General features: G+C 43.3%; 1 protein-coding gene across 26 annotated transcripts in view; it reads right to left on the bottom strand.

Moving 5' to 3' along the window:
* Positions 1-24,389, bottom strand: part of CAMTA1 (calmodulin binding transcription activator 1) — a 913,810-nt gene extending 889,421 nt beyond the window's left edge. For 16 of the 26 annotated variants that reach the window (XR_010594211.1, XR_010594214.1, XR_010594212.1 and 13 more), the window contains exon 1: positions 24,224-24,387. Coding sequence is in view for 19 of the 26 variants with exons in the window: in XM_042859108.2 (XP_042715042.1) it covers positions 24,224-24,248 (25 nt within the window). In the remaining 7 variants the exon portion in view is untranslated. Of the gene's footprint in view, positions 1-24,223 lie in introns of all 26 variants that reach the window. The other 10 variants (XR_010594216.1, XM_065574895.1, XM_065574887.1 and 7 more) reach the window with 4 other exon arrangements.
* Between the last annotated feature and the right edge of the window lie 2,093 nt (positions 24,390-26,482).

The following is a 26,482-nucleotide window of genomic DNA, read 5'->3' on the forward strand; positions in this document are numbered from 1 at the left end:
GCACTAGCAAACATCAGTACAGTAGAACCTCAGAGTTACGAACACCTTGCGAATGGAAGTTGTTTGTAACTCTACAATGTTTCTTACTCTGAACAAAACGTTATGGCTGTTCTTTCAAAAGTTTACAAATGAACATTGACTTAATACAGCTTTGAAACTTTACTTTGGAGAAGAAAAATGCTGCTTTTAACCATCTTAATTTAAACAAAACAAGCACAGAAACAATTTCCTTGCCTTGTCAATTTTTTTTTAAACTTTCCCTTAATTTTTTTAGTAGTTTACATTTAACACAATACTGTACAGTGCTTGCCTTTTGGGGTGAGGGGTGTCTTTGCTGCTACCTGATTACGTACTTCTGGTTCCAAATGCTCTGTTCATACTTCTGGTGTTCATAACGCTGAGGTTCTACTGTACTACTACACCTGTGCATAAGCACATTGCGATAGCAATAAAGCACCACATTAAGAACATAAGAATATAAGAACAACCATACTTGGTCGGACAAAAGGTCCATCTAGCCCAGTATCCTGTCTTCTGCAAGTGGCCAATCCAGATGCCTCAGAGGGAATAAACAGAACAGGTAATCAAGTGATCCATCCCCTATCGCCCATTCCCAGCTTCTGGCAAACAGAGGCCAGGGACACCATCCCTGCCCATCCTGGCTAATAGCCATTGATGGACCTATCCTCCATGAACTTATTTAGTTCTTTTCTGAACCCTGTTATAGTCTCGGTCTTCACAACTTCCTCTGGCAAGGATTCCACAGGTTGACTGTGCATTGTGTGAAAAAATACTTCCTTTTGTTTGTTTTAAACCTGCTGCCTAGTAATTTCATTTGGTGACCCCTAGTTTGTGTGTTATGAGAAGGAGTAAATAACACTTCCTTATTTACTTTCTCCACACCATGATTTTATAGACCTATATCATATCCGCCCTTAGTCATCTCTTTTCCAAGCTGAAAAGTCCCAGTTTTATTAATCTCTCCTCATAAGGCAGCCATTCCATATCCCTAATAATTTTTGTTGCCCTTTTCTGAACTTTTTCCCAAGTCCAATATATGTTTTTTGAGATGGGGCAACCACATCTGCACGCAGTATTCAAGATGTGGGCGTACCATGGATTTATATAGAGGCAATATATTTTCTGTCTTATTATTAATCCCTTTCTTAATGATTCCCAACACTCGGTTCGCTTTTTTGACTGCCACTGCACATTAAGTGGATGTTTTCAGAGAACTTAGAGAATTTTTTCACTTCAAGGTCCCAGAAACAAAGGCAAGGTTTTCATCTCGAGACCAAAAGACCAAAAACATCAAGACACTTGATCATGGCCTTGGATAGACCAAGAGACTACCTACACTTGACCAGAGCTCGGAGACTCCAAGATCTCTTTCTTGAGTGGTAACAGTTAATTTAGACCCCCATCATTTTATATGTATAACTGGGATTATGTTTTCCAATGTGCATTACTTTACATTTATCAACATTGAATTTCATCTGCCATTTTGTTGGCCAGTCACCCAGTTTTGTAAGATCCTTTTGTAGATCTTCACAGTCTGCTTGGGACTTAGCTATCTTGAGTAGTTTTGTATCATCTGCAAATGTTGCCACCTCACTGTTTACCCCTTTTTCCAGATCACTTATGTTGAATAGGACTTGTCCCAGTACAGACCCCTGGGGGACACCGCTATTTACCTCTCTCCATTCCTACCCTTTGTTTCCTATCTTTTAACCAGTTACCAATCCATGAGAGGACCTTCTCTCTTATCCCATGACAGCTTACTTTGCTTAAGAGCAGTGGTTCTCTAACTTTTGTACTGGTGTCCCCTTTCACATGGCAAGCCTCTGAGTGCAACCCCCCTTATAAATTAAAAACACTTTTTTTATATATTTAACACCATTATAAATGCTGGAGTCAAAGCGGGACTTGGGGTGGAAGCTCACAGCTTGTGACCCCCTGGTCACTCCCTGAGAGGTCCCAACCCCCAATTTGAGAAACCTTGCTTAAGAGCCTTTTGTGAGGGACCTTGTCAAAGGCTTTCTGAAAATCTAAGTACACTATATCCACTGGATCCCCCTTGTCCACATGCTTGTTGACCCTCTCTAGTAGAATGGTGAGGTATGATTTCCCTTTACAAAAACCATAGAATCAGAACTGGAAGGGACCTTGAGAGGTCATCTAGTCCAGTCCCCTGCACTCATGACAGGACTAAGTATTATCTAGACCAGGGGTTCTCAAACTGGGGGTAGGGACCCCCCCAGGGGGTCATGAGGTTATTACATGGGAGGTCATGAGCTGTCAGCCTCCAACCCAAACCCTGCTTTGCCTCCAGCATTTATAATAGTATTAAATATATTTTAAAGTATTTTTAACATGTAAGGGGGAGTTGCACTCAGAGGCTTGCTATGTGAAAGGGGTCACCAGTACAAAAGTTTGAGAACCACTGATCTAGATCATCCCTGACAGGTGTTTGTCTAACCTGCTCTTAAAAATCTCCAACGATGGAGATTCCACAACCTCCCTAGGCAATTTATTCCAGACTTAACCACCCTGAAGGTTAGGAAGTTTTTCCTAATGTCCAACCTAAACTTCCCTTGCTGCAATTTAAGCCCATTGCTTCTTGACCTAGCCTATCAAGAACAATTTTTCTCCCTCCTCCTTGTAACAACCTTTTACGTAGTTGAAAACTATTATGTCCTGTCTCAGTCTTCTCTTTTCTAGAGAAAACAAACCCATTTTTTTCCAGTCTTCCCTCATAGGTCATGTTTTCTAGACTTTTAATAATTTTTGTTGCTTTTCTCTGGACTTTCTTCAATTTCTCCACATCTTTCCTGAAATGTGGCACCCAGAACTGGACACAATTCTCCAGTTGAGGCCTAATCAGTGTGGAATAGAGCGGAAGAATTACTTCTTGTGTCTTGCGTACAACACTCCTGCTAATACATCCCAGAATGATGTTCACTTCTTTTGGGGGGGGGGGGGGAATAGTGTTATACTGTCAGGGCTGGCACTTCCACTAGGGCGGCAGGATTTGGGGGATGGCATTTTGCCATCCTTGGCGGAAATTTGGCAACGGGGGGTCCTTCCACTCCGGGTCTTTGGCGGAAATTCGGTGGCGGGTCCTTCACTCGCTCCAGGACCCGCCGCCAAAGTGCCCCGAAGATGCGGAGCAGAAGGACCCCGCTGCCAAATGCTCAGAGGAGGAGCGCTGCCTCCCACGGTGGCAAAAACCCTGGCACCGCTCCTATATACTGTTGACTCATATTTAGCTTGTGGTCCACTGTAACCCCCAGATCCCTTTCCGCAGTACTCCCATTAGGCAGTCATTTCTCATTTTGTATGTGTGCAATTGACTGTTGACTTTTCCCCAACGAATTATGTTCATCTAGGTGTCTGACAATTTTGTTCTTTACTATAGTTTCAACCATTTTACATGGTACTGACATCAGGTTTACTGGCCTGTAATTGTCAGGATCACCTCTGGAGCCCTTTTTAAAAAGTGGCATCACATTAGCTATCCTCCAGTTATTTGGTACAGAAGCTGATTTAAATGATAGGTTACACACTACAGTTAGTAGTTCTGCAATTTCACATTTGAGTTCCTTCACAATTCTTGGGTGAAAACCATCCGGTCCTGGTGACTTATTACTGTTTAGTTTATCAATTTGTTCCAAAATCTCAATGACACCTTGAGCTGGGATAGTTCCTCAGATTTGTCACCTAAAAAGAATGGCTCAGGTTTGGAATTTCCCTCACATCCTCAGCCGTGAAGACCGATGCAAAGAATTAATTTTGTTTCTCTGCAATGGCCTTATCGTCCTTGAGTGCTCCTTTAGCATCTCGATCTTCCAGTGGCCCCACTGGATGTTTAGTAGGCTTCCCGCTTCTGATGTACTTAAAAAAATTTTTTGCTATTACTTTTTAAGTCTTTGGCTAGCTATTATTCAAATTATTTTTTGGCCTTCCTAATTATATTTTTACATGTCATTTGCCAGAGTTTATGCTCCTTTCTATTTTCCTCACTAGGATTTAACTTCCACTTTTTAATGGATGCCTTTTTGTCTCTCATTGCTTCTTTTATTTTGTTGTTTAGCCACAGTGGCACTTTTTTGGTTCTCTTACTGTTTTTTAATTTGAGGTATACATTTAAGTTGAGCTACGATTATGGTGTTTTTTAAAAGTTTCCACGCAGCTTACAGGGATTTCACTTTTGGCGCTGTACCTTTTAATTTGTTTAACCTACCTCCTCATTTTTGTGCAGTCTCCCTTTCTGAAATTAAATGCTACAAGTGTTTGGCTGCTGTGGTGTTTTCCCTGCCACAGAGATGTTAAATTTAATTATATTATGGATTACCAAGCGATCCAGCTATAATCACTTCTTGGACCAGATCTTGTGCTCCATTTAGGATTAAATCAAGAATTGCCTCTCCTCTTGTGGGCTCCAGGACCAGCTGCTTCAAGAAGCAGTCAATTAAGGTGTCAAGAAACTTTATCTCTGCATCCCATCCTGAGGTAAAAAAAATATATTTTTCCCCCCCTGCTGGTCCCCCACCCTGTATACAAAGATATTTGGAGGAGCTGCTGTTTTCTCCACCCTTTATCAGAGCTATATGAAGACTTATGAAGCACCCCCCGAGATCAGCTCTTGCTGTTGGGGGCTATCCCATGGATCACTGGGTCTCAGGTTGCTGCTGCCAGCATTCAGTGTTATCATACCTAGTTTCTCAGGAGCATTGTAGCACCAGAATTCTAGTGCTGACAGCTAGCTAAAAGGTAGCACCAAAAAAATGCACCTCTGTTGCACCTGAAGAAAGTCAGATATGTAAAATACTTTTAGTCATAACGTACTATTTTAAATTGCATAACAACTTTTAATGGCAGCAACACAGAACTGTACTGTTATTAAAAAGTGTCAGACTCATGATGGATTAATATTCGAGGAAAACATAGTGAAGAGTAGTGACTAACTGCTCAGGCAAATATTTTTCATTCACTTACAATCAAATATGTTGGCATTGCAAACTTTCTAACAAAATTTTTTTGCTGTTCTAATTTAAAACTCAAATACCAGACAATTTATTAAATATGAAATTGCTACTGATACATTCAACACTTCTATACTGCTTTACATCTTCAAAATACTTCACAAATGTTAACTCAAGCGAAACACCACCAGTATGAAGCAAGCATATATCCCCCTTTTTACAGATTAGCAAATGAGACACAAGTAAGTGATCATCAGCCCAAATTCAGAGTTCATGGCAGGGAGAGAATTCCCAGAGTGAGGGTTAAGCTTCACCAGACAATCTTGCCCCATACAGCATGTGTTCATATTGTCTTCATATTTTTTCCAGTCAGGGATATGATTTTTTACTCCAGCCAACCCTCCCAGTATTAGATGCAGTTATACTGACAAAGTTTTTTTGCCGCCTAGTATAGACCTGGCCACAGCTCAAAAACCTTTCTAAGACACAAACAGTCTTTATAGAAAACTAAGAAAATATACTAAAATAAAACAGCCTACAAGTTCTTGTTATGATTCAATAAGAAAATCAGACATTTGAATTCTATAAACAATCTTCGTTCAAAAAAATTTGTTAGGTGAGACAAAAGCCCAAGTGAAACTAATATGAAGTTCATAGAAAGTTCTGTATTAATTATACACTGTAAACCCTTTGCAATTTTATGGGCTTGTTCATGCTCCTTGCACTTCATCCTCCCAAGGGAGGCAACATGGACCATAAAACTTTAAAGCACACAATAGCAAATCACAATGAGCCTCTCTCCTACTATTCCCCCTCCCCCCCCAACACATCTTTTTTACTGTTCTTAAATTGTCTGTGATCCAGAAGGTGGATATGGAACTCTAGACAATTTAACTGCCAGAGTTTTATCAGTGCAATGTGTAATTTCAGAATACAAAAATGGGTGGATGTGTGTTGATCAACTCCTGATTTGCCTACGGTTCTATACCATACAAACAAACAGGATAAGCCTATAAAACTCACAAATATATCAGTTTTATAAACCTGATTTTCAACTGGTAATAAATAAAGATCAGTTTCCAAACTGCACCTCAGCATGAAGGCAAAAGGAGTGAAAATTTTGCAAACAGGCTGTTTAACATATATCAAAAATTGAACATTGCAATAAAATTTAATCACCATATTTGTGTACTTAAATGTATGTAAAGAGCATCCAGATTTTTGGATGGGTATCTTTAGAATAAAACTGAAATAAAGAGATAACCTTATTTATCTAGAAAGTGATTCTTGCAGAAGTTTCCATCAGTGTAACAGTACCTAGGTATATGGGAAGGTAAATCTAACTATTGCTGTTTGAAGTAATTAGCAGTTGTTGACATATTAATCACTTAAAATTAATATTTCATATCTCTTCACAAGAAAAATAACCCATAAAGTCTGTTAATGTTTTCATGTGTTGGGACCACGATAACATTCAGAGATTTTCAGAGGATTTCCTACAGTATTTAGGAGCACAAATCCCATTGATGCTCAGTTGGACGTGTGGTTCTAAATCCTTCAGGATCTTCTGAAAACCCCACCCCACCTTAAAAAATAAGCTCACCTTAAAAACTGAATCTTTGAGCATTTGACACTGATTTTCCAAAAAATGACTATAAAAAGAGTGAAAAACTTTTCAACATGACTTCATTTAATCACAGTAAATTTATATAATTTACCCGAATTTTAATAATTTGGATTAGTTTAGACTCAAATCTCAAATCTGTGAATTCCCTATAAGCCCAAATAATTGTGAAGTCCTGAGATAAATCAAAACAAAATTATTGGACACAAATCTATCACACTGATTATGTTAATATCTAATTCTGTATGTCGTTATTTCTGAAAACTCAGTATAATTGTTTCAAATTGCTAAACTTCCATGGTAACCAATTTGATCAGTAACTTGGTATCAAATAATACAATTAAAACAGCACTTATCAGCTTTATGTTTAGCTCCTTGAACCATAAGGTTATTGTTTAAATTTGAAACAGGTGACAGGGTTCTTAAACATAATCACAAATTATTGCATACAAAAATAAAAAACACGTGCAGAGCTGAATAACTGCTGTAATAACTGTGTCTGCCTTTAACACACTGAAGGGCTGGGGAACAGAAAAGAAATACACTATTTATAAAACAGATTGAAAAAAAGGGTTTATTTGACTGCATACATATGTTGGATGTCATGTTGATGCAACGGTTTCTATATTTAAACCACATCCATCAAAGAAATAGCCCCTTATAAAAAGCAAACTGGCCTCTAACATCAAGGTTACCTTTTCTGAGCAAACTATTTTCAGATCTATTCCAGATAACCTAACCACCTAACATCAAGATATTTCACAGTATTAGTATTTCGCAAGGTAAAAAGATATAATCATATAAAAAGGCATAGTAAGTTCATATATTTAAACTTGCTTTTTTTAGCTATTTTACTTATTTTTAACTTTTGCAGGATATGTACTGCTAATAAATGTAACTGATAACCCTGGACACCAACATATAGGCTTAAAAAGTCTACTTGCTAAATCACCCAGGACAAGTAGGAAGCTTTCCAGGGTGAATACCATCAGGATCTCCAGAAACTAAGCGTTTATTTTTAAACAATTAAATCTGTAGTCCTTATGATTGCAAAGATAATGTTCCAAACATGAACGAGTGTAACTGATGTAACACTGCCTTCTTAAGTCTGCAGACAAACTGTTCCAGTACCTCTGCTGCTGCTCCGTTTTCCTATGCTGTGGTAAAGCCAAAACTAACCAAATTTCTGTACAAAACCTGGTGAAGCAGTGAAATTCACAACAATCATTGTGCCAGAAATGTACTTGATGCTTTAAAGACATGTATCAAGATAAGGTCTCTGCCCTAAAAGAACACAATCTTAATAGACAAAAAATTAGGCAAAGAATTTGGCAAATATTTACCATTTGTAAATAAGTGTGCAAAGGAAAACGATGGCACAGATGTGTTTGGCATGTGTTAGGTTTGTGTTTTGTTTTTCCCCCAAGTAAGCTCACCTACTATACGAACGAATAATTACATTAAACTATTTTGATAATTTCAAATCAGTTCCAAAATAAGCCTTTTATTTAATTTTTTCCAGCTATTTTAAATCTTTCACAGTCTGGAATCCACACTGGTGGGTCACTGTGATTTAAATGGAATTATACTGAAATGGAATTGTCTCAGAGAAAAGACACACTGGACAGCTGCTAACCCACAAATGAATTTTGGCAAATCCTCACATCCTGCCTGGCTAAAGGGATCTAATTTGCAAGTTACTTCTTAGGTAGAAAGTACACAAATCCTTGTGCTGTCTGGCTACTGTCCTCATAAGGACAGTGCCATATTCTGACAAAAATGCTACTTCTGTTTCTCAAGCCCTTGATCTGTTATCCCATTCAACCACTTCTCTCAAATATCCTGCCCTAGAGGAAGGTTAAGCCACAAACACATAATAGATAAGCCCTGTTTACAAAGAATTGCAGTGGTTTAACTTCAATCGGTTTAAAAGCAAATTTAGCTGAAGTGAAGTACAGCAAACATACATGTATACATTCATATCAATTTAACTTGCATCTGTGAATTATGGATATAAACTGATCCATACACAAAGCTGCACCAGTTTAACTAAATTATTTATTTATTTTTTAAATCCCACCTTTAGTTAAACCACCCCCTAACTTTAAATTACATTATTTTAGATACTATCTCAATTTTAACAACAACAGCTTGATTACTGGTCAGGTTATTATACCCTCTCCAAATTCAGTTTTCCATTAACTTCAGAACAGGAAAATACTGAAGCATTTAAAACAACATAAAATTATTCATGAGTGAAGCTACCAATCCTTCCCCTAAGCAGCAGAGGGAGTCAGTGTTCCGAAATATGGGGAATAAAAGCCACAGACAAGAGAAGATAAAGAGCATATTACAGTGTAATCAGAAGAATTCGCAATGCTCCCTATGAATTGGACAAACACCTTTAACACAAAGTTGGTTTCCTAAAAAACACTCCAGCCTCTGAGTTTATTTAGCCCAGCATATAGTTATCTCAAATATAAGGACACAGTCAAGTTATCTAATTAATTCCATCAAGTTCTAACATCATAATTTGTCACCAGAATTCCCTAAAGGAATTAGTTCCTTGAAAGTCACTGCAACCTTTGTATTAAAGCTATGCAAAGTCCAGAACATGCTCCAGAACCCAGACAACTAAGACTACAGTTACTACCTTCCATGTGTCCTATCCCTGAAATGAATAATGACCTAGAAGTTGAAAGTACATTACATGGATTTTTAAATGGCTCTGAAGATGAAGAAACAGCAAAACACCATTGAAAAAAATATTGCAAAGCAAGTTAGTAAGATTGAAAGCAGGGGTAAAAAAACAACATGATGGACAAATAAAAATAATACTTAAGCAAAAAAAAAAAGAAATCCAAAGAGTCAGTGGAAAGGAAAAACCTGAAAAGCAATAATGCTAAAAACAGACCTCTAGATAATAGTGGACAGCAAACTAAACACATGTGAAAAGCAATAAAGCAACAAAAAATGCCAATAAAATTTGGATTTAGACACACAGAAAACACAGAGCAGAGGAGATACGAGAGTCTACAAATAAATCTGACAAGGGTTCACAAAACTGGGTGACTGGGCAACAAAATGGCAGATGAAATTCAATGTTGATAAATGCAAAATAATGCACATTGGAAAACATAATCCCAAATCTACATACAAAATAATGGACTCTAAATTAGCTGTTACCACTCAAGTAAGAGATCTTGGACTCATTGTAGATAGTTCTCTGAAAACATCTGCTCAATGTACAGCAGCAGTCAAAAAAGCTAACAAAATGTTAGGAACCATTAGGAAAGGGATAGATAAGACAGTAAATATCAGAACTCCAATATATAAATCCATTAGATGCTCACATCTTGAATACTGTGCGCAGTTCTGGTAACTGCATCTTTAAAAAAAGACATTAGAATTGGAAAAGATACAGAGAAGGGCAACAAAAATGAACAAAGATACAGAACAGCTTCCTTATGAGGAGAGATTATAAAGAATGGGACTTTTCAGCTTGGAAAAGAGACAACAAAAGGGGAATAGAATAGAGGTCTATAAAATCATGAATGGTATGGACAAAGTGAACAAGAAACATTATTTACACCTTCACATAACAAGAACTAGGGGGCACCCAATGAAATTAATAGGCAGCTAGTTTAAAAGAAACAAAAGTACTACTTCACACAATGTATGGTCAACTTGTGGAACTCATTGCCAGATGATGTTGTGAAGGTCAAAAGTATAACTGGATTCTAAAAAGAATGAGATAAGTTCACGGAAGATAGGTCCATCAATGGCTATTAGCCAAGATGGTCAGGGATGCAACTCCCTGCTCTAGGTGTCCATAGCCTTTGACTGCCCAGAAGCTGGGAGTAAGACAACAGGGGATGGATCACTCAGTGATTGCCCTGTTCTATTTCATTCCCTCTGAAGCACCTGGCATTGGTCACTGATGGAAGACAGGATATTGGGCAAGATGGACCATTGGTCTGACCCAGTATGGCCATTTTTATGTTTTTATTATGCTAATAAGTATTGTCTGACTGTTATTTCTTGTGTTCCATCTGTCTGTAGTGTCCACTCTTGTCTCATCTTCAGCTTGAATTTAAAACTCTGAGGCAGGGACCATCTTTTTATGATGTGTTTTCATAGGGCCTACCACAACAGAATTCTGATCAATGATAGAGGCCCCAAGACACTACTGTAACACAAAATAAATAATATCATCTCTTCACAAAGCGTTAGAATAACCGCATCTGGAATAATATTCTCTCTTCTGGGCACTCTTGACCAATAAAATAGCTCACTAGAAGGAGAGTTCAGAGAAGAATGACAAAAGTTATCAGGACGATGGAAGGAATGACTTGTGAAGATTAAAAGAACTAAATATGTATATTTTACTTAAGTGACAACTGTAGAAGAGCCAGGAGCCTACAAATAGCTAAAAGGTGTTAAAACCAAGGAGGAGACGACATTATTTAGGAAAGATACATAACTAGGAATAATGGGGTAAAACAAATAGGATGAATTGTATAAATATACTTTAATATTCCAATAGTATGTACATCTACTAAGCTGCTGTAGTACAGGTAATTATCCAAAAATCTCAAAGCATTTACAGAAAATAAAGTCAGTCAGTCCTTACACTCTGGCAAGGAAGGGAACCATTAACTTATTTTACAGATGAGGAAATTGAAGCACACACAGGGTAAAAGAGCACTGGAAGATTTTTTTTCAAAAATATTTTTAACCTTTTCTAAAACAAATTATTTTTTAAGAGTGTTAAGAGGTTAACAGTCTATAGTAATAGATTTTAACTATTTGGCACTCACTACCAACTTGAATAAAGAAAATGGGCTAATCAACTACTCTTTTAGGGTTCCACACAACACAAAATGCAAAACATGCTGCCAGCATCTCAGTTAAATTGGTTTCATTTGGTTTTAAAAATTCATGGAAACATTTCTATTAGTCTTAGGCTTTGCAAAACCTAATCTCTACAAAAACCAAAATGCGTTTTTTCCTTTTGTCACTCAGGAAAATCTATTCTCATAACTCCAAGTCCTATACTGTAATCGCTAGTCAATAATTCCTCTGTGAACAAACAGAGAGAGACTCCAGATTCAGCAATCTGAATGGAGAATCCATCAGGAGAGAAAGGTGTAGTTATCCATTCGAGGACAAGAAGGTGAAAGGCATCAACTCCCCATTAATAAACACAGTGTTGCTTTTGATCTTCCAATGCCACAGGCTTTCCCCAATAAACCCTTAGCTTATGCATACTGAGTTGGGAGAGGAGTGGTTTCTCAAGCAGTGCTTCATTGCAAATACTCCTACAGTTCTGTTCCTGAAGAGCATAATCTCAATAGGCATCCCTACATGTTTTAAATTTAGTGCAGATGCACAACAAGGAGGATGAAGAAAAGGAAAAGAAGGAGAAGAAAAAAGAAAACAAGATGAGTGAGGCAGAGTTGAGAAAAAAACAACAAAGAAAATAAAATATATTGAACAGAAGGCACTCTTAATTTAAACAGAAAAACACTGAAAACAAAAGACTGACTGAAATTACCTGTAGCCACAATATTTCACAAAGTATTCTGTGACATCCAGGGTAATTTCTTGCAATATCTGTGAAAAACCTTACTGAATTAAGTTCAAGTAGCTTTGGAATCCATTGTATAAAAAATGGAAAGTTTATGTATCAAGGAATTGTATTTGACTTCCACTGGGGGAGATATGACCAAGGTAAACACTGGGAAGTGTTATGAGCTTCAAAGGAACATCTGAAACAAAATGTGACACACAAGAATGTACTTATGGAAAGTTAAGTGGGTTTCCTGGGACATCTCTAGGGGAGGAGTAGGCAAATGTATTCTCCCCCTCTGGTTATGCAAGTCAGCCTTTTGAACCTTCAGCTTGAGGAGGGGATCTTGGTCTGGTGATCACCTGTTTCATGAGGAAAAGATCAAAGGCCCAAACTGCATAAACGAAAGAATGCACAGTTCAAGAGGGTTCTTCTGAACAGGTGTTATAAACTTGTGACCTCAAAAACAAAACAAAAAAAAGCACTACAACACCCCACTTGGTGTGGTTTGAAGGACTGAATCCTACGAGAGCCCTTGTTTGGGTTTGGATGATCTCTGGTAAGCTTAATATGTTTTCTCTAATACTTTCACCTTAAAAATAAATGTCCTTGCTTAGAAAAGGCTGTGTGGTAACTTTTAACTATGGGCAACTGTGGGCAATTTATATAGTTTATAGTCTCTAAGGTGAAGGCAAAGCAGGCCTGCTTATGGAGTCTGACTCTCTGGGAAATTCACAGTGTAGACAGGGAACTGTGGAGCCTGGAAAATCCCCAGGAAGGAGGGAGAGATGAAGGTCTCCACCCAAGAGAGGTCAAGAGTTTCAGATCTCAAAGGGATAAATTTCAAAATAAAACTTTTTAACTACTATTGTTGAAAGTTACATGTAGAAGTACTATAAAACCAAGGTCTGAGAAAAAACATTAATTTTTAGTGTATTTTATGCATTTGAGAACACTCTGTAAATACAGTAAAGCCTCAGTTATGAACACTTCTGAACAAAACATTATGGCTGTTCTTTCAAAAGTTTACAACTGAACATTGACTTAGTACAGCTTTGAAACTTTACTATGCAGAAGAAAAATGCTGCTTTCCCTTTATTTTTTTAGTAATTTACATTTAACAGTACTGTACTGTGTTTGTTTTTTTGGGGAGGTCTCTGCTGCTGCCTGATTGTGAACTTCCAGTTCCAAATGAAGTGTCTGGTTGACTGGTCAGTTCATAACACTGACGTTCATAACTGTGAGATTCTATTTAGTCAGTTTTTCTGGTACAATCAGCAGATCTGTTTCCCCTATTGTTTGGGTGGTCTTTCATACAGTAGTAGGGGAAAGAAAAACATTTTTAACATAAAAAAAGATGACTGTAAAACCACAAACATTGAATGGAGAACTCAAGGGCAGATGCAGAACCTGAAACTACTTTTAACTCCTTTTTTAAATAGACTAAATTTTAAGTTGATGTTCTCCCTTAAAGCAAAAACTGATTAAATCTGCTCTATTCACAGTATCTCAAAAATCTAACTACAATATAAAGTCACTCAACAAGAGCCATATTTAAAACTAACAGCCTGAAGTGACTGAGAAGCACATATATTAAGTTAATGCTTCTCTAACACTTAGCAGGTCAAAAGGAAAATAGGAAAGCTTCAGTTATAAGAAGAACCTAGCAGGGTTTTTTTCCCCCCCCAATGCAATTCTCACTTACGAGACTAAGGCTATGTCTATACTAGCACTTTTGTTAGAATAACTTATGTCGCTTAGGGGTGTGAAAAAAACCACACCCCTGAGCGACAAGTTACACTGACAGAAGCACCGGTGTGGTCAGCGCTTTTTCACTGGGAGACAGTCTCCCACTCAAAGCTACCGCCACTCGTTGGGCTGTAACTGGAGAGCTCTCTCCCATCAGCACGAACAATCTTACAGCGGCACGGGAGCGGGACAACCGTGCAGCTGTAAGCTCTCTACTGTAGACATGGCCTAACTTTAATTTTGTATGGGGTGAGAGGAATTGTCCCCATACGGAAATTCTAATTGTCTTCCATATTTTGGAAAAGGTGGAATGACTTCACTTCCTGGATTGTAAATCACATGATTAATAAGCCTGAAAGGGAAGGGGACAGAAGAGAGAAGAAAAGAAGTTCAGTTTCTACATTAGAATTTTATCTGAATTTCAAAGTAAGTATTAAACTGTAAACTGAAATTCAAATAAAACTGAGGTAAAGAGTGAACTGAGCTGACTGCTCAACTCTACTCCTTCAGAACATCAGTGTAATGTTAAGTAAAGATGGCAATCTTGTGAATTAAGTGAAAACACACACAAAAGTCCATCAAAGTCAGCAGCCTAGCATTCATGAACAATTATTCAATAAACTAGGTTTGTTTAAGAAGTAAAACATTGTGTCATACTTTCAAGGACAGGAGTGAACTAAGTATTTTGTAACCTAACATTACAGTGAACAAAATCTTATTTTGTTTTCAAAATTTACAAAAAGCATCCACCATAGTCTTTAAACACAGAATAATACTCTGAAATTTTAACTAACCTATTGACCAGTATTAACACTGGAAGACTGACTATTTACCACACTGGTTGCCCTCCTCCCAGTCCACCTGTGAGAGGCATGAGAAAAGAGACAAGCCTTACACCAGCCCTAAAGCTCTGAGAGACCAGCTACAGAGGACTAGCAGTAAAACCAAGTTCCACAGCACAGGACCATGCACCGATGACACCCTGGCTAGCCTCCAGCCCACAATCATTAAATTAATTGTGATAATCAACAGATCTTCCAGAAGAACAGATATTTATAATATTTTCATGACAACTGACTCAAAACCAGTTCTGTCCAGCAACCGCAGTAATTGTTATCCCATGATCCAATCTCAACGCCAACAGGTCAGACAGATTCATGTGTTCATCACTTAAAAAGCATTAACAAAGATTAAAAATAGGTATTTGAAATATATTTTTAATAATGTAATCACAATATGATCTTGTAGCCTGCAAAATTACCATATATACTCGTTCAGAAGCCGATTTTTTTTTTAGTAAAAAAGGAAAGCACCAGAGAAGGGGGTCGGCTTATGAACAGGTATAGAGAGGGAGAGATGGGACACAGCCCCTCCCCACAACAGAGGCAACACAGTCAGCAGAGCCAGAAGGGAAGAGACGGGGCCAGTCTCCCTCCACTTCTGGCCCTGCTGCTCTCCCCGCAGCCTCCAAAGCAGCTGCAGCTCTGGGGCTAGCAGGCTGCGGCCGCACTACCTGGCCCCGCCTGCTGGAGTACGCTGCGGCTGTGCCGCTTGGTCCCGCCTGCTGGAGCACGCTGCAGCCGCACTGCCCGGCCCCACCTGCCAGAGCAGGCTGTGGCCGCACTGCCCAGCCTGCCGGAGCAGCTCCGGCCAGGGACGAGACATCCTCACCTGGCCCGCCCCACCTAAGGTGGGAAGCGATGGGGTCATGTGGGGGGTGGTCACAGGGGTTACTCCCCTGACCCCCAGCTTCTCCCCCCCCCCAAAAAAAAATTTCTCCACCAGTTGCTGTCCCGGCCCATCAGGGTAAGCAGCTGGCACGCTGGGACACTTTGTTTACTTAGGTTTACCTCTGTGCCTGCGGTTGCTCCAGGTAAACAAACCGTCTCGGCCCGCTAGCGCCTTATCCGGATGGCCCTGGAGCCAAAGTTTGCCGACCCCTGAATGATAGGATCAGCTTATGAATGGGTCATAAAAAATTTCCATTTTTACTTATCCATCTTGGGGGGGGAGGGGTTGGCTTATAAACGAACCACAATCATCTGTATCCACCTGCTAACAACATTGCTGATTCTGATTTCCCCTATATTCTTTCTTTGTTTTCATGTTTTAATATAAATATTAGGTTGCATAGTAAATATTTCAAAAGCCAAAACCCTTTGACTGCTGCAGCCACTCTCCTAAACATTCATTTAGCTGGCAGTAAGGGAAGTAACAGTATTCTAAGAGTTACTTAGTCTAGTATAACATCTCCATCACAATCATATTTACTGATCCTGCCCGAATTAATAGCTATAAAAATCAATAATCACCACCTTGATAATATAACTGAACTGGGACAAGGAGTAAGAATACTAGTTTAATAACAGGCCAGATAAATTTAACACATAGACACTGTTCTACTGCATTTTGGATATGCCAATTTCCTCAACTATTCAGAAGAATAAACCAAATAGAAAGAAACATATCTGTTTTGCTGTCAGTTCTCTGTTCATGTGTTTTTTTTTTTTTTTTTTTTTTTAAAGTGAATTCAGTGCTGGTTGAAGGTGCCATGTTAACATCCTGGAGACTCAAGTTCTCCATTTAACAATAGGAGAGATACAGCACAGGAAGCAGTTGTAATATGTTATTATTTATTATTTGTATTACCAAAGCACCTAGTGAATTCTGATCACACCCTTCCAGCGTACTTCAATCCTGCCCCAGAAACAATACATCTATGAGTGAGAGGTTTCTTCAGTTTCCACGCCAAGGCAACCAGTGTCTCTTTTACTAACAAGCATGTCCATGGTGATGGTTTTGCAGATGTGGACAACTGTACACTTCCAAATGGCTATTAGATGATAACATTCTTTCACTATTAATCTGAGCTAATTACACATCAGTCCCATTCTTACTATCAGTCTCAAGGGAAAACTGAATGAGAAGAGGTCTGTGGAATGAATTGCCCTCTGATCTTCACAGGAGGGTCCCTTTCAAGTTAGCACGGTGTGGAGAAGCTTGTAATACTGATGCTGTACTAGTGCTGTGGTACAGAAATGGAACTCAGTCACTAGGGCTGTTAACAGAGCTTATTTCAGACACAACTAATTCAATATATATAATTAAAAATAATTTTAAAGGTTAAAGAAGGGAGTAAGACTTGTGTTCTATACTCAGGCTACCAGCACCACTGCTGTAATACTTGTCTTCATACAACTGTGTTTTTAAATGGCTCACATTTAAACTTTTGAAAGGCAGAGTTTAAATTTCAGGCATTTAAAAAATGAACATTTCATACCTTGACTTCTTAAAAATGTATTACAGAAGTAGGTCAACTCACTGAATTACAATGTACAGTTGCTGTTAGAAGTACACACAGAAATTGTTGACTGAGAATCATCTGGGTTTCTGGAATGAACTTCTCAGTCCACCTTAAATTAGATATACTCAGATATAGGAGTTAACCAACATAATATAGACTAAAGTAAGGCATTCATTTTCAACATCAAAATCGAAAAGTTCAAATATGGGACATGAAAGAGGATATTTACAATAGCTCTTACGCAGTAGTAAGTTACAAGAATGAGTGACCTTGTGGGACATTCATCTCAACCGAAGAGATTTTAACAGCCTATAGGAAATTAAAGAAGATACCTGTACTAAACATAATAAAAAGTCACACTAGACAGACAAGATGAAAACCCAATTCATACCAGCAGCTTTAAGATTAATGACTATTAACCTATATGAAATCACTAAACCTATTACATACTTTCAATACTAAAACCAGGGTATGTGGGGAAAATGTTACTACACGCCCACACAAAATCTTGAAGGGAAAGGGGACAAATGAATTAAAATTACTAAACAGAAAATTCTAATATTCAAGTGAAGATATAGAGTCTGACTCTCCTCTCGTTTACATCAGTTTTACATTGTTTAGATTTTATTATTTCAGTGGACTTAATCATCTACACCAATGTAAGTGAGAAAAGAATAAAGCCCAGTCTATTCTAGATCACAGCACACCAGACAGAAGTAATGAATTCAGGAGCATCAAAAAAAGATTAATGAAAGATTAAGCTAACAACATACTCTTATTCATTTTACCTATTATGTAATTTAATATTTATGTTGCAGTAGTATATTGAGGCTCCGTTGTGCCAGGTACTGCACACACAAATAGCAAAAAGATAGTAATCCAAGCTACAGTAGCATATAAGGAAAAAATATTCCAGAAGACACACATTAAGTTAGCTAAGATTTATTGAAAGAGATAAAGACAACTTTCCTCAGGGAAAAGGGAGCACTAAAGAGTCAGAAGTGATGAAGTAAAGAGTATTTACCACTGTCTCCTCAAGGTAGACTTGAACACAAAGCATATACTTTGTCCATAGCCTCAAATTAGCAGGGTTTATGAAATTATTTTAATATTTATTATCAGGTATTAATTTAAAGTTAGATACAGTAAATGTAATGCTTTATATTACACGTTGGAAGAAAGCTGTAACCTGTTATTTCCTGTAATGGTAAATCAACTATTTTTCTCTTCCCTCCCCTGCAAAATGGAGGCCCCTACCTGGATTACCATTCATTGTTCTGTCACAGAAGAACAGTAGTATATCTGTACAGCTCCTAGCACAATCAGCCCTAATCTTCTTGATGTCTTTGGTTCCTACAATATTAAATAATAAATTATACCGCATACTGCTTTAGCACCACAATTTGTTTTCCTTCTCTGGGCACTGTGGATGAATTACATTACAATTTGGTGTCAAATATGTCATGAAACTGTTTTTGACAAACGTATGCAATGAAAAAAACCAGGGAAAAAAACAACTGCTCACATGAATTTACTTCGAGCTGTCTCTTTAAGGCTTTTTTATGTAAGGTGTTCACATTCTACACCTAACATAAGAATGGCCATGCTGGGTCAGACCAAGGGTCCATCTAGCCCAGTATCCTGACTTCTGACAGTGGCCAATGCCAGGTGCTTCAGAAGGAATGAACAGAACAGGGAATCATCAAGTGATCCATCCCCTATTGCCAGAAGCTGGGAAGGGGTAAACAGAAGCTAGGGACACCATCCCTGCCCATCCTGGCTGATAGCCATTGATGGGTCTATCCGCCACGAATTTATCTAGAAACACAGCACCAACTTCACAAAGCCTGTTCCCAGCTTGATCCCAACTTCCAACTTGTATTTCTCAACATTTTAAATTACTATACATCAAAAAAATCACTTTTGATTTAGAACTCAAATCCTGGCAATCACATATGCATATGTAAATCACAGTAGGGGGAAGTGCATTCCACCATTCAAAAGTAATAAATGGTTATTTTTCTACAATGTAAAAGCAGCATGTTAAACTCAAGAATTTTGCCAATAAACATTTTTAAAAGAAGATCTTATTAAGTTAAAATGCAAATACACCACCTTTATCTGTAAATCTAAAGTGTTTCAAAAAAAGATTATCTAGCACTTCTACTACAAATATCTTAGACGGTACATCACTACCCCCTTGTGGATATGCAATAAAAAAATCCTTATCTTGGATCTTCTGTTTTTCAACAATGTATTATATAGGACAACTTTGAGCTAAAGAGTTGTATGCTTTAACTCTTTCCTTCATATGTAAAATATACTGTGCGTTTTTTCTAAAATAATTTCAAAAAGCAACTCTAAGTATGAAGTTAACTACTATTTTATGTTATCCACATAACTTTCAATCTCTTTTGGAGTATCCAATAGCAAAATTAAGTTGTCTTTGTATAAATCTACAACCTAAAAAATGTGAGAATACAGAAATATTGTATTATTGAACCCTTATTTATTTTCTCTCAAAATAGGATTTCTCTATTTCAGGGGGGTATAACTGTCATGTCTCTCCCTATGCCCAATATATTTCCCCTCCTACTCTGTGGATTCACACTCTTTGCCCACTTCTTTTCATCACCCCCTATTGGCTTGCTCTAATAATAAAACAACAGAAGCTCTAAACCTGAAAGGACAGACAATCCCTCCAAAGGGCTGGAACTTTGACAGCATACCTTTTCACTAGCACCTTTCACAAAATAGTTAAACTGTTCCAATACCTAAAAATGTAATTATCTATTTGGCATCCCCAAAAACCATGTTATCTTTCCTAATTAACCAAAAGAGTGACATATTTATTTGATTTCTATGTATTGACTTTACCATCATTGTTTAAACAGTGCTGGGGAAAAGCATGTAGCCTACTCCTCAGGGTGTGTAGTCAGCATGCTCTCCTTTCATCACGGGGCTTTACTTAGGAATGGTCTATGCACGCAACTCATTATGCGAGTTATTGGAGGAGAATGTGCATTTTTATTCTTAGTTGCTTGTGCTGGAAAGGAGAGTGCACATGGCAATCTCCTGCTATGGAGTGAGGTGTATTAAGAACATATTAAAAGTTTAGAAAGGTTTCATGCACCCCCAACTCATGTGCATATGTATACATAAGTAACAACATACACAGAGAGTGTATATTCAGTACAGAGAACATATTCACCCTCTCAGCACTCATATAGGCACTTCTAATTGCAGTACTTCTGGGGACAAGAGTGGCTGCAAGTGATGGTGTCCCTTCCCCCTAGGGGTGGATACAATGTGTGTGGGGGGTGGGGAGAATGTGCATGTATTTGCGTAAGGGGAGATGCACCACTTTTCACATGGGAGGATCCTCCTACAGTTGCTCTTTTCATTCCACTGGGTAACCATCATCATTCAGTGAGAAAAGAGTGTATAATCTGCTGAGTCCTCCCCATGGACTATGCAACATAGGGACAGCATCTGCCTCCTACATCCCATGAGCAGCACACACCCTGCCCTCTCCCACGAGATGAGCACAATTATTGCTATGCATATTATGATAGCTCCCAGATGTCCCAACTGGGATCAGGACCACATTATGAGAAGCAAAGCACAAATAGATAGTTGTCCCTGCTCTGAAGAACTTGTAACTCATGACAGGAGTACACGTCCTGACCCATCCCCATATGGCGATCAGCTTTTTCCTAAAAATGCGTGCACATGCCATGACCATTTCTTTATATGCGCAAATTGTAATTGGCCTGCCCTCCACATTGTGGAGAACTGACCACATCATACTTGGCCAACCCCTTGAGGGCCAAAATGCTCTACCTTGCCTACAGAGGGGTGTAATGAGTGTGCACATACATTGTCAATTGGTGTGATTGGAAGGAAAGTTCCAAATGCTATAGTGTACCATTCCCATCAGCAGATACTACCAAGCACAAACATGCTCAGATTATTTAGTATTTATATTAGAGTAGCAGCTTAATTAGAGCCCCACTGTGACCGGTACCGAAAAGAGTAAAAACACAGTTCCCACCCCAAGGTGTACAATAAAAGGTAAAACAACACAAGATTCAACACACAATGGCAAGGAGCAGGGAAGAGCAGAAGAGGAAAACAGCAACAATAAAACACATTAATATAAGCCAGTTATGTGCATAAATAGGCAGACTTGAATTGGTTAATTTTAATAAATAATTAAAACATAAATAAGTCCCTCCCCCAAACAGGAGGGTGTACATATGCATGACCTGCCCTTTGCCACAGGTGCGTGCACACAAAAGCATGCCCTGTATTTGCCCCAAATGGAGAGCACATGTATGCCCAGCCCTTCCCATTTACAGGGGTATGTACATGTGCACATTCTCTTTTGCACCTGAAACAGGAGCTGTGCCTCCCATATCCTCCCCTTCCTACATGGGTCTCATATATATTGCCTGTCATCTTCTCACACAGGGCTGGGAGCAAATGTTGCCCTGCACTCCCCCCACTGTGGGGCTTAGGATGACCCATGGTGGTGGAACCTGCATCCTATACCTATACCTTTTCACGTGGTGAAGTGAGGAAGTTCATTTTGTATGGCCATCCCCTCCCTCACACTGAAGTGGTATACATGCCCTGTCCAGGGCTGGTGGACACATGCTTTCCCAAGAATCTCTCCTCAGAGAAGAGGGTAGGGAATGTACATTATTATTGTTTCTTAGACAAAGATTTCCCCCATGGTAGGGGAACGGGGGTGAGGATGCAGCTGGGGTATCCACAGCCCATCCTCCGCTGTATGGTGAAGGGGTGGGGAATTGAGTGCCCATGGCCTGCCCTTGCCCATATGGCAGAAAGGAAGGGGTGCCTGCAGCCTGCCCTCCCCCCATGGTGAAGAATAGATGAAGTGGGGATGGGGTTCCTACGGCCCACCCATGGCACGGGAAGAGAGTGGGAGATGGGGTGCCCGTGGCCTGCCCCCCCCATGGCACAGAGAGGGGGAATGGGGGACGGGGTGCCTGTGACCCCCCCCATTGGGCGGAGGGAGGAAGTGGGGGACGGGGTGCCCGTGGCCAGCCCCCCGCTCCTATGGGGCAGAGTGGGGGACGGGGTGCCTGTGGCGGGCCCCCCCCATGGCGTTCAGGGGGGCAGTGGGGGACGGGGTGCCAATGGCGCCCCACCCCCATGGCCCGCAGGGGGGCAGTGGGGGACGGGGTGCCCGTGGCGGGCCCCCCCATCCATGGCGCGCAGGGGGGCAGTGGGGGACGGGGTGCCCGTGGCCGGCCCCCCCCCATGGCGCGCAGGGGGACAGTGGGGGACGGGGTGCCCGTGGCCGGCCCCCCCCCATGGCGCGCAGGGGGTGCCCGTGGCCGGCCCCCCCCCCATGGCGCGCAGGGGGTGCCCGTGGCCGGCCCCCCCCCCATGGCGCGCAGGGGGTGCCCGTGGCCGGCCCCCCCCCCATGGCGCGCAGGGGGTGCCCGTGGCCGGCCCCCCCCCCATGGCGCGCAGGGGGTGCCCGTGGCCGGCCCCCCCCCCCATGGCGCGCAGGGGGGCAGTGGGAGACGGGGTGCCCGTGGCCGGCCCCCCCCCATGGCGCGCAGGGGGGCAGTGGGGGACGGGGTGCCCGTGGCCGGCCCCCCCCCATGGCGCGCAGGGGGGCAGTGGGGGACGGGGTGCCCGTGGCCGGCCCCCCCCCATGGCGCGCAGGGGGGCAGTGGGGGACGGGGTGCCCGTGGCCGGCCCCCCCCCATGGCGCGCAGGGGGGCAGTGGGGGACGGGGTGCCCGTGGCCGGCCCCCCCCCATGGCGCGCAGGGGGGCAGTGGGGGACGGGGTGCCCGTGGCCGGCCCCCCCCCATGGCGCGCAGGGGGGCAGTGGGGGACGGGGAGCCCGTGGCGGCCCCCCCCCATGGCGCGCAGGGGGGCTGTGGGGGACGGGGTGCCCGTGGCGGCCCCCCCCCCATGGCGCGCAGGGGGGCTGTGGGGGACGGGGTGCCCGTGGCAGGCCCCCCCCCATGGCGCGCAGGGGGGCTGTGGGGGACGGGGTGCCCGTGGCGGGACCCCCCCACATGGCGCGCAGGGGGGCTGTGGGGGACGGGGTGCCCGTGGCGGGACCCCCCCACATGGCGCGCAGGGGGGCAGTGGGGGACGGGGTGCCCGTGGCCGGCCCCCCCCCCATGGCGCGCAGGGGGGCAGTGGGGGACGGGGAGCCCGTGGCAGGCCCCCCCCCATGGCGCGCAGGGGGGCTGTGGGGGACGGGGTGCCCGTGGCGCCCCCCCCATGGCGCGCAGGGGGGCAATGGGGGACGGGGAGCCCGTGGCGGGCCCCCCCCCATGGCGCGCAGGGGGGCAGTGGGGGACGGGGAGCCCGTGGCCGGCCCCCCCCCATGGCGCGCAGGGGGGCTGTGGGGGACGGGGTGCCCGTGGCGGCCCCCCCCCCCATGGCGCGCAGGGGGGCTGTGGGGGACGGGGTGCCCGTGGCAGGCCCCCCCCCATGGCGCGCAGGGGGGCTGTGGGGGACGGGGTGCCCGTGGCGCCCCCCCCATGGCGCGCAGGGGGGCAATGGGGGACGGGGTGCCCGTGGCCGGCCCCCCCCCATGGCGCGCAGGGGGGCTGTGGGGGACGGGGTGCCCGTGGCGGCCCCCCCCCGGCGCAGGTGAGGTCCGGGGCCGGCCGGGTGCCCGTGGTGGGCGGTGGGGGATGGGTGCTCCCGGGCCAATGGCGGAGGTGGGGGATGGGGTGCCCTTCCCTCACCAGTAGCACCGAGGTGGGTGTCCCCGTGACTCGCTCCCCTGACGGCAGAGGCCGGTACCCTGCCCCGCCCCGCGGGGGCGCCCGTCGCGGCCGAACTGGGCCGCGCCCCCCTCCGCCCGGCACCGCTAAACTTTCTGGCGCGGGGCTGCGCGGCCCGGCCGCGGGGTCGGGAGCTGCCCTGCGGATGCGCCCCGTTCCCCGGCCGGGCTGAGGGGACGGGCCCGGCCCCGCCGCGCTCTCACCTTCCGGCTTGTTTTCGGCAGCCATTTCCCCTCCGCGCGCCACATCCTCCTCCGCCTCCTCGCGACCGGGATCCAGGCGCGCGCCACCGCCTCCTCCCGCTGCCGCCGCCGCCGCCGGGCCGGCCACACCGCGCGCACCGCACCCACCCCGGGCCGCCCATTGGGAGAGCCTCCAAACTGACACTTCCTACAGCCAATCACCGACAACAGGAGGCGGCCATTTGAGAGAAAGGACCCTACTGACAGCCCGCAAAACCAATCAGGGAGGAGAAACACTGCACTGACACATTCTACAGCCACTCACCAGTCATAGGGAGGACCTGAAGAGGGCAAGAGGGCATTAACTGACAGTTCCCATAACCAATCAGACAGTGGAATCGTTTCATTGACAGCTCTATTAGCCATTCACGAGGAAAAGAAAGCGGGCTTTGATGGGGGGACACAAAACCCTGACAGCTCTGCCAGCCAACGGAAAATGAATAACGCTAAACTGACAGACTCTGTAGCCAATCAATGAGTCTAGACGGGCGAGACAGGTGACAGCTGTCACTCGGCCTTCTGCTCCGTCTATTGGCTCCAACAGGCAGACCCCGCCTTCTCCTCGCGTAACCCTAAACAAAGGCTCTGATTGGCGAGTCCAATAGGCGCGCTGGTTGGGCTGGCGGAGGCGCTGCCCCGGGTTTGGTGTTTCGCAGGCCGGGCCCAGCAGGCGGGTCGGGGCTCGGCTCCAGCCGGCTCAGGGTTACTCAGGCTCGCTTGGGGCCGCGCTGACGGGAGGCGTCAGAGGGGAGCTGGGCTCGCGGACCGGGCGCGGGAGAGGAACAAAATGGCTGCTGAGGTTGGAGGGGGCTCGGTGCCTTGGGAACGCGGGGTCTGTCTTAGCGTGACTGCCCCGCAGAGCCCCGGGGGCGCTGAAAATGGCTCCGTGCGCAGCCGCCTAACAAAACCGTAGGCGCGGAAGGGCCTGGCGCAGTCATGTCGGCCAGTGCCCTGCTCTCAGGGCAGGACTAAGCATTATCTAGACCAGCAGTTTGCAAACTGTGGGTCAGGACCCCAAAGTGGGTTGTGACCCCATTGTGCAAGCCCAGGATGGGCCTTACGCTTGCTGGGGCCGCCCTGGTTGGTGGGACTCAGGTTATAGGCCCTGGGGCTTCGACTTTGCACACACACATCCCTGCCCCAACCCAAGGCAGTGGGGCTTGGGCTTCGACCCCCTACCCAGCATGGTGGGGCTTGGGTGAGCTCAGCCTGGGGTCATGTAGTAATCTGTTAAAAGTGGGTTGTGGTGCAATGAAGTTTGAGAAGCACTGATCTAGACCGTCCCTGACAGGTGTGTGTCTAACCTGCTCTTAAAAACCGCCAGAGATGGAGATTCTACAACCTCCCTAGACAATTTATTCCAGTGCTTACCCACCCTCACAGGAAGTTTTTCCGAATGTCCAACCTAAATCTCCCTTACTGCAATTTAAGCCCATTGCTTCTTGTCCTATCCTCACAGGTTAGGGAGAATAATTCTCCCCCCCCCTCCCCTATAACAACCTTTTATGTACTTGAAAACAGTTAGCATGTGCCTTCTCAATCTTCTGTTCTTCAGACTAAACAAACCTAATTTTTTCATGGGTCATGTTTTCTAGACCTTTAATCGTTATTGTTCCTTTTCTCTGGACTTTCACTAATTTATCCACATCTTTCCTGAAATGTGACACCTGGAACTGGACACAATACTCCAGTTGAGGCCTAATCAGCGCAGAGTAGAGCAGAAGAATTACTTCTCGTGTCTTGCTTACAGCACTCCTGCTAATACAGCCCAGAATGATGTTTGCCTTTTTGGCAGCAAGAATACTATAATGCCACTATAGAAATGCATGAAATGCCCACACCTGGAATATCACTGCAGTTTCGGCCACCCTGTTTCAAAAAGGATATAGTGGAACTGGAAAAGATACAGAGAAGGGTAACAAAGATGTTCAAAGGTATGGAGCAGCTTCCATAGGAAGAGAGAGAAAGAAGATCGGAGATGTTCAGCTTGTAAAGGAGATGAGTAAGAGGGGAATAGGATAAAGGTATATGAAGTTGTGATGTGGAAAAAGTGAATAGATAAGTGATATTTACCCTTCCCCCCCAATACAAAAACCTGGGATCACCTGATAGCAATTAATAGGCAGCAGGTTTAATACAAACAAGAGAAAGTCCTTTTGTACAAAACTAACCTGTTGAACTTACTGCCAGTGGGTGTTATGAAGGCCAGAAATATAACTG

The sequence above is a fragment of the Chrysemys picta genome, chromosome 21, assembly GCF_011386835.1.
Source record: "Chrysemys picta bellii isolate R12L10 chromosome 21, ASM1138683v2, whole genome shotgun sequence".
In the NCBI taxonomy this organism is placed as follows: Eukaryota; Metazoa; Chordata; order Testudines; family Emydidae; genus Chrysemys; species Chrysemys picta.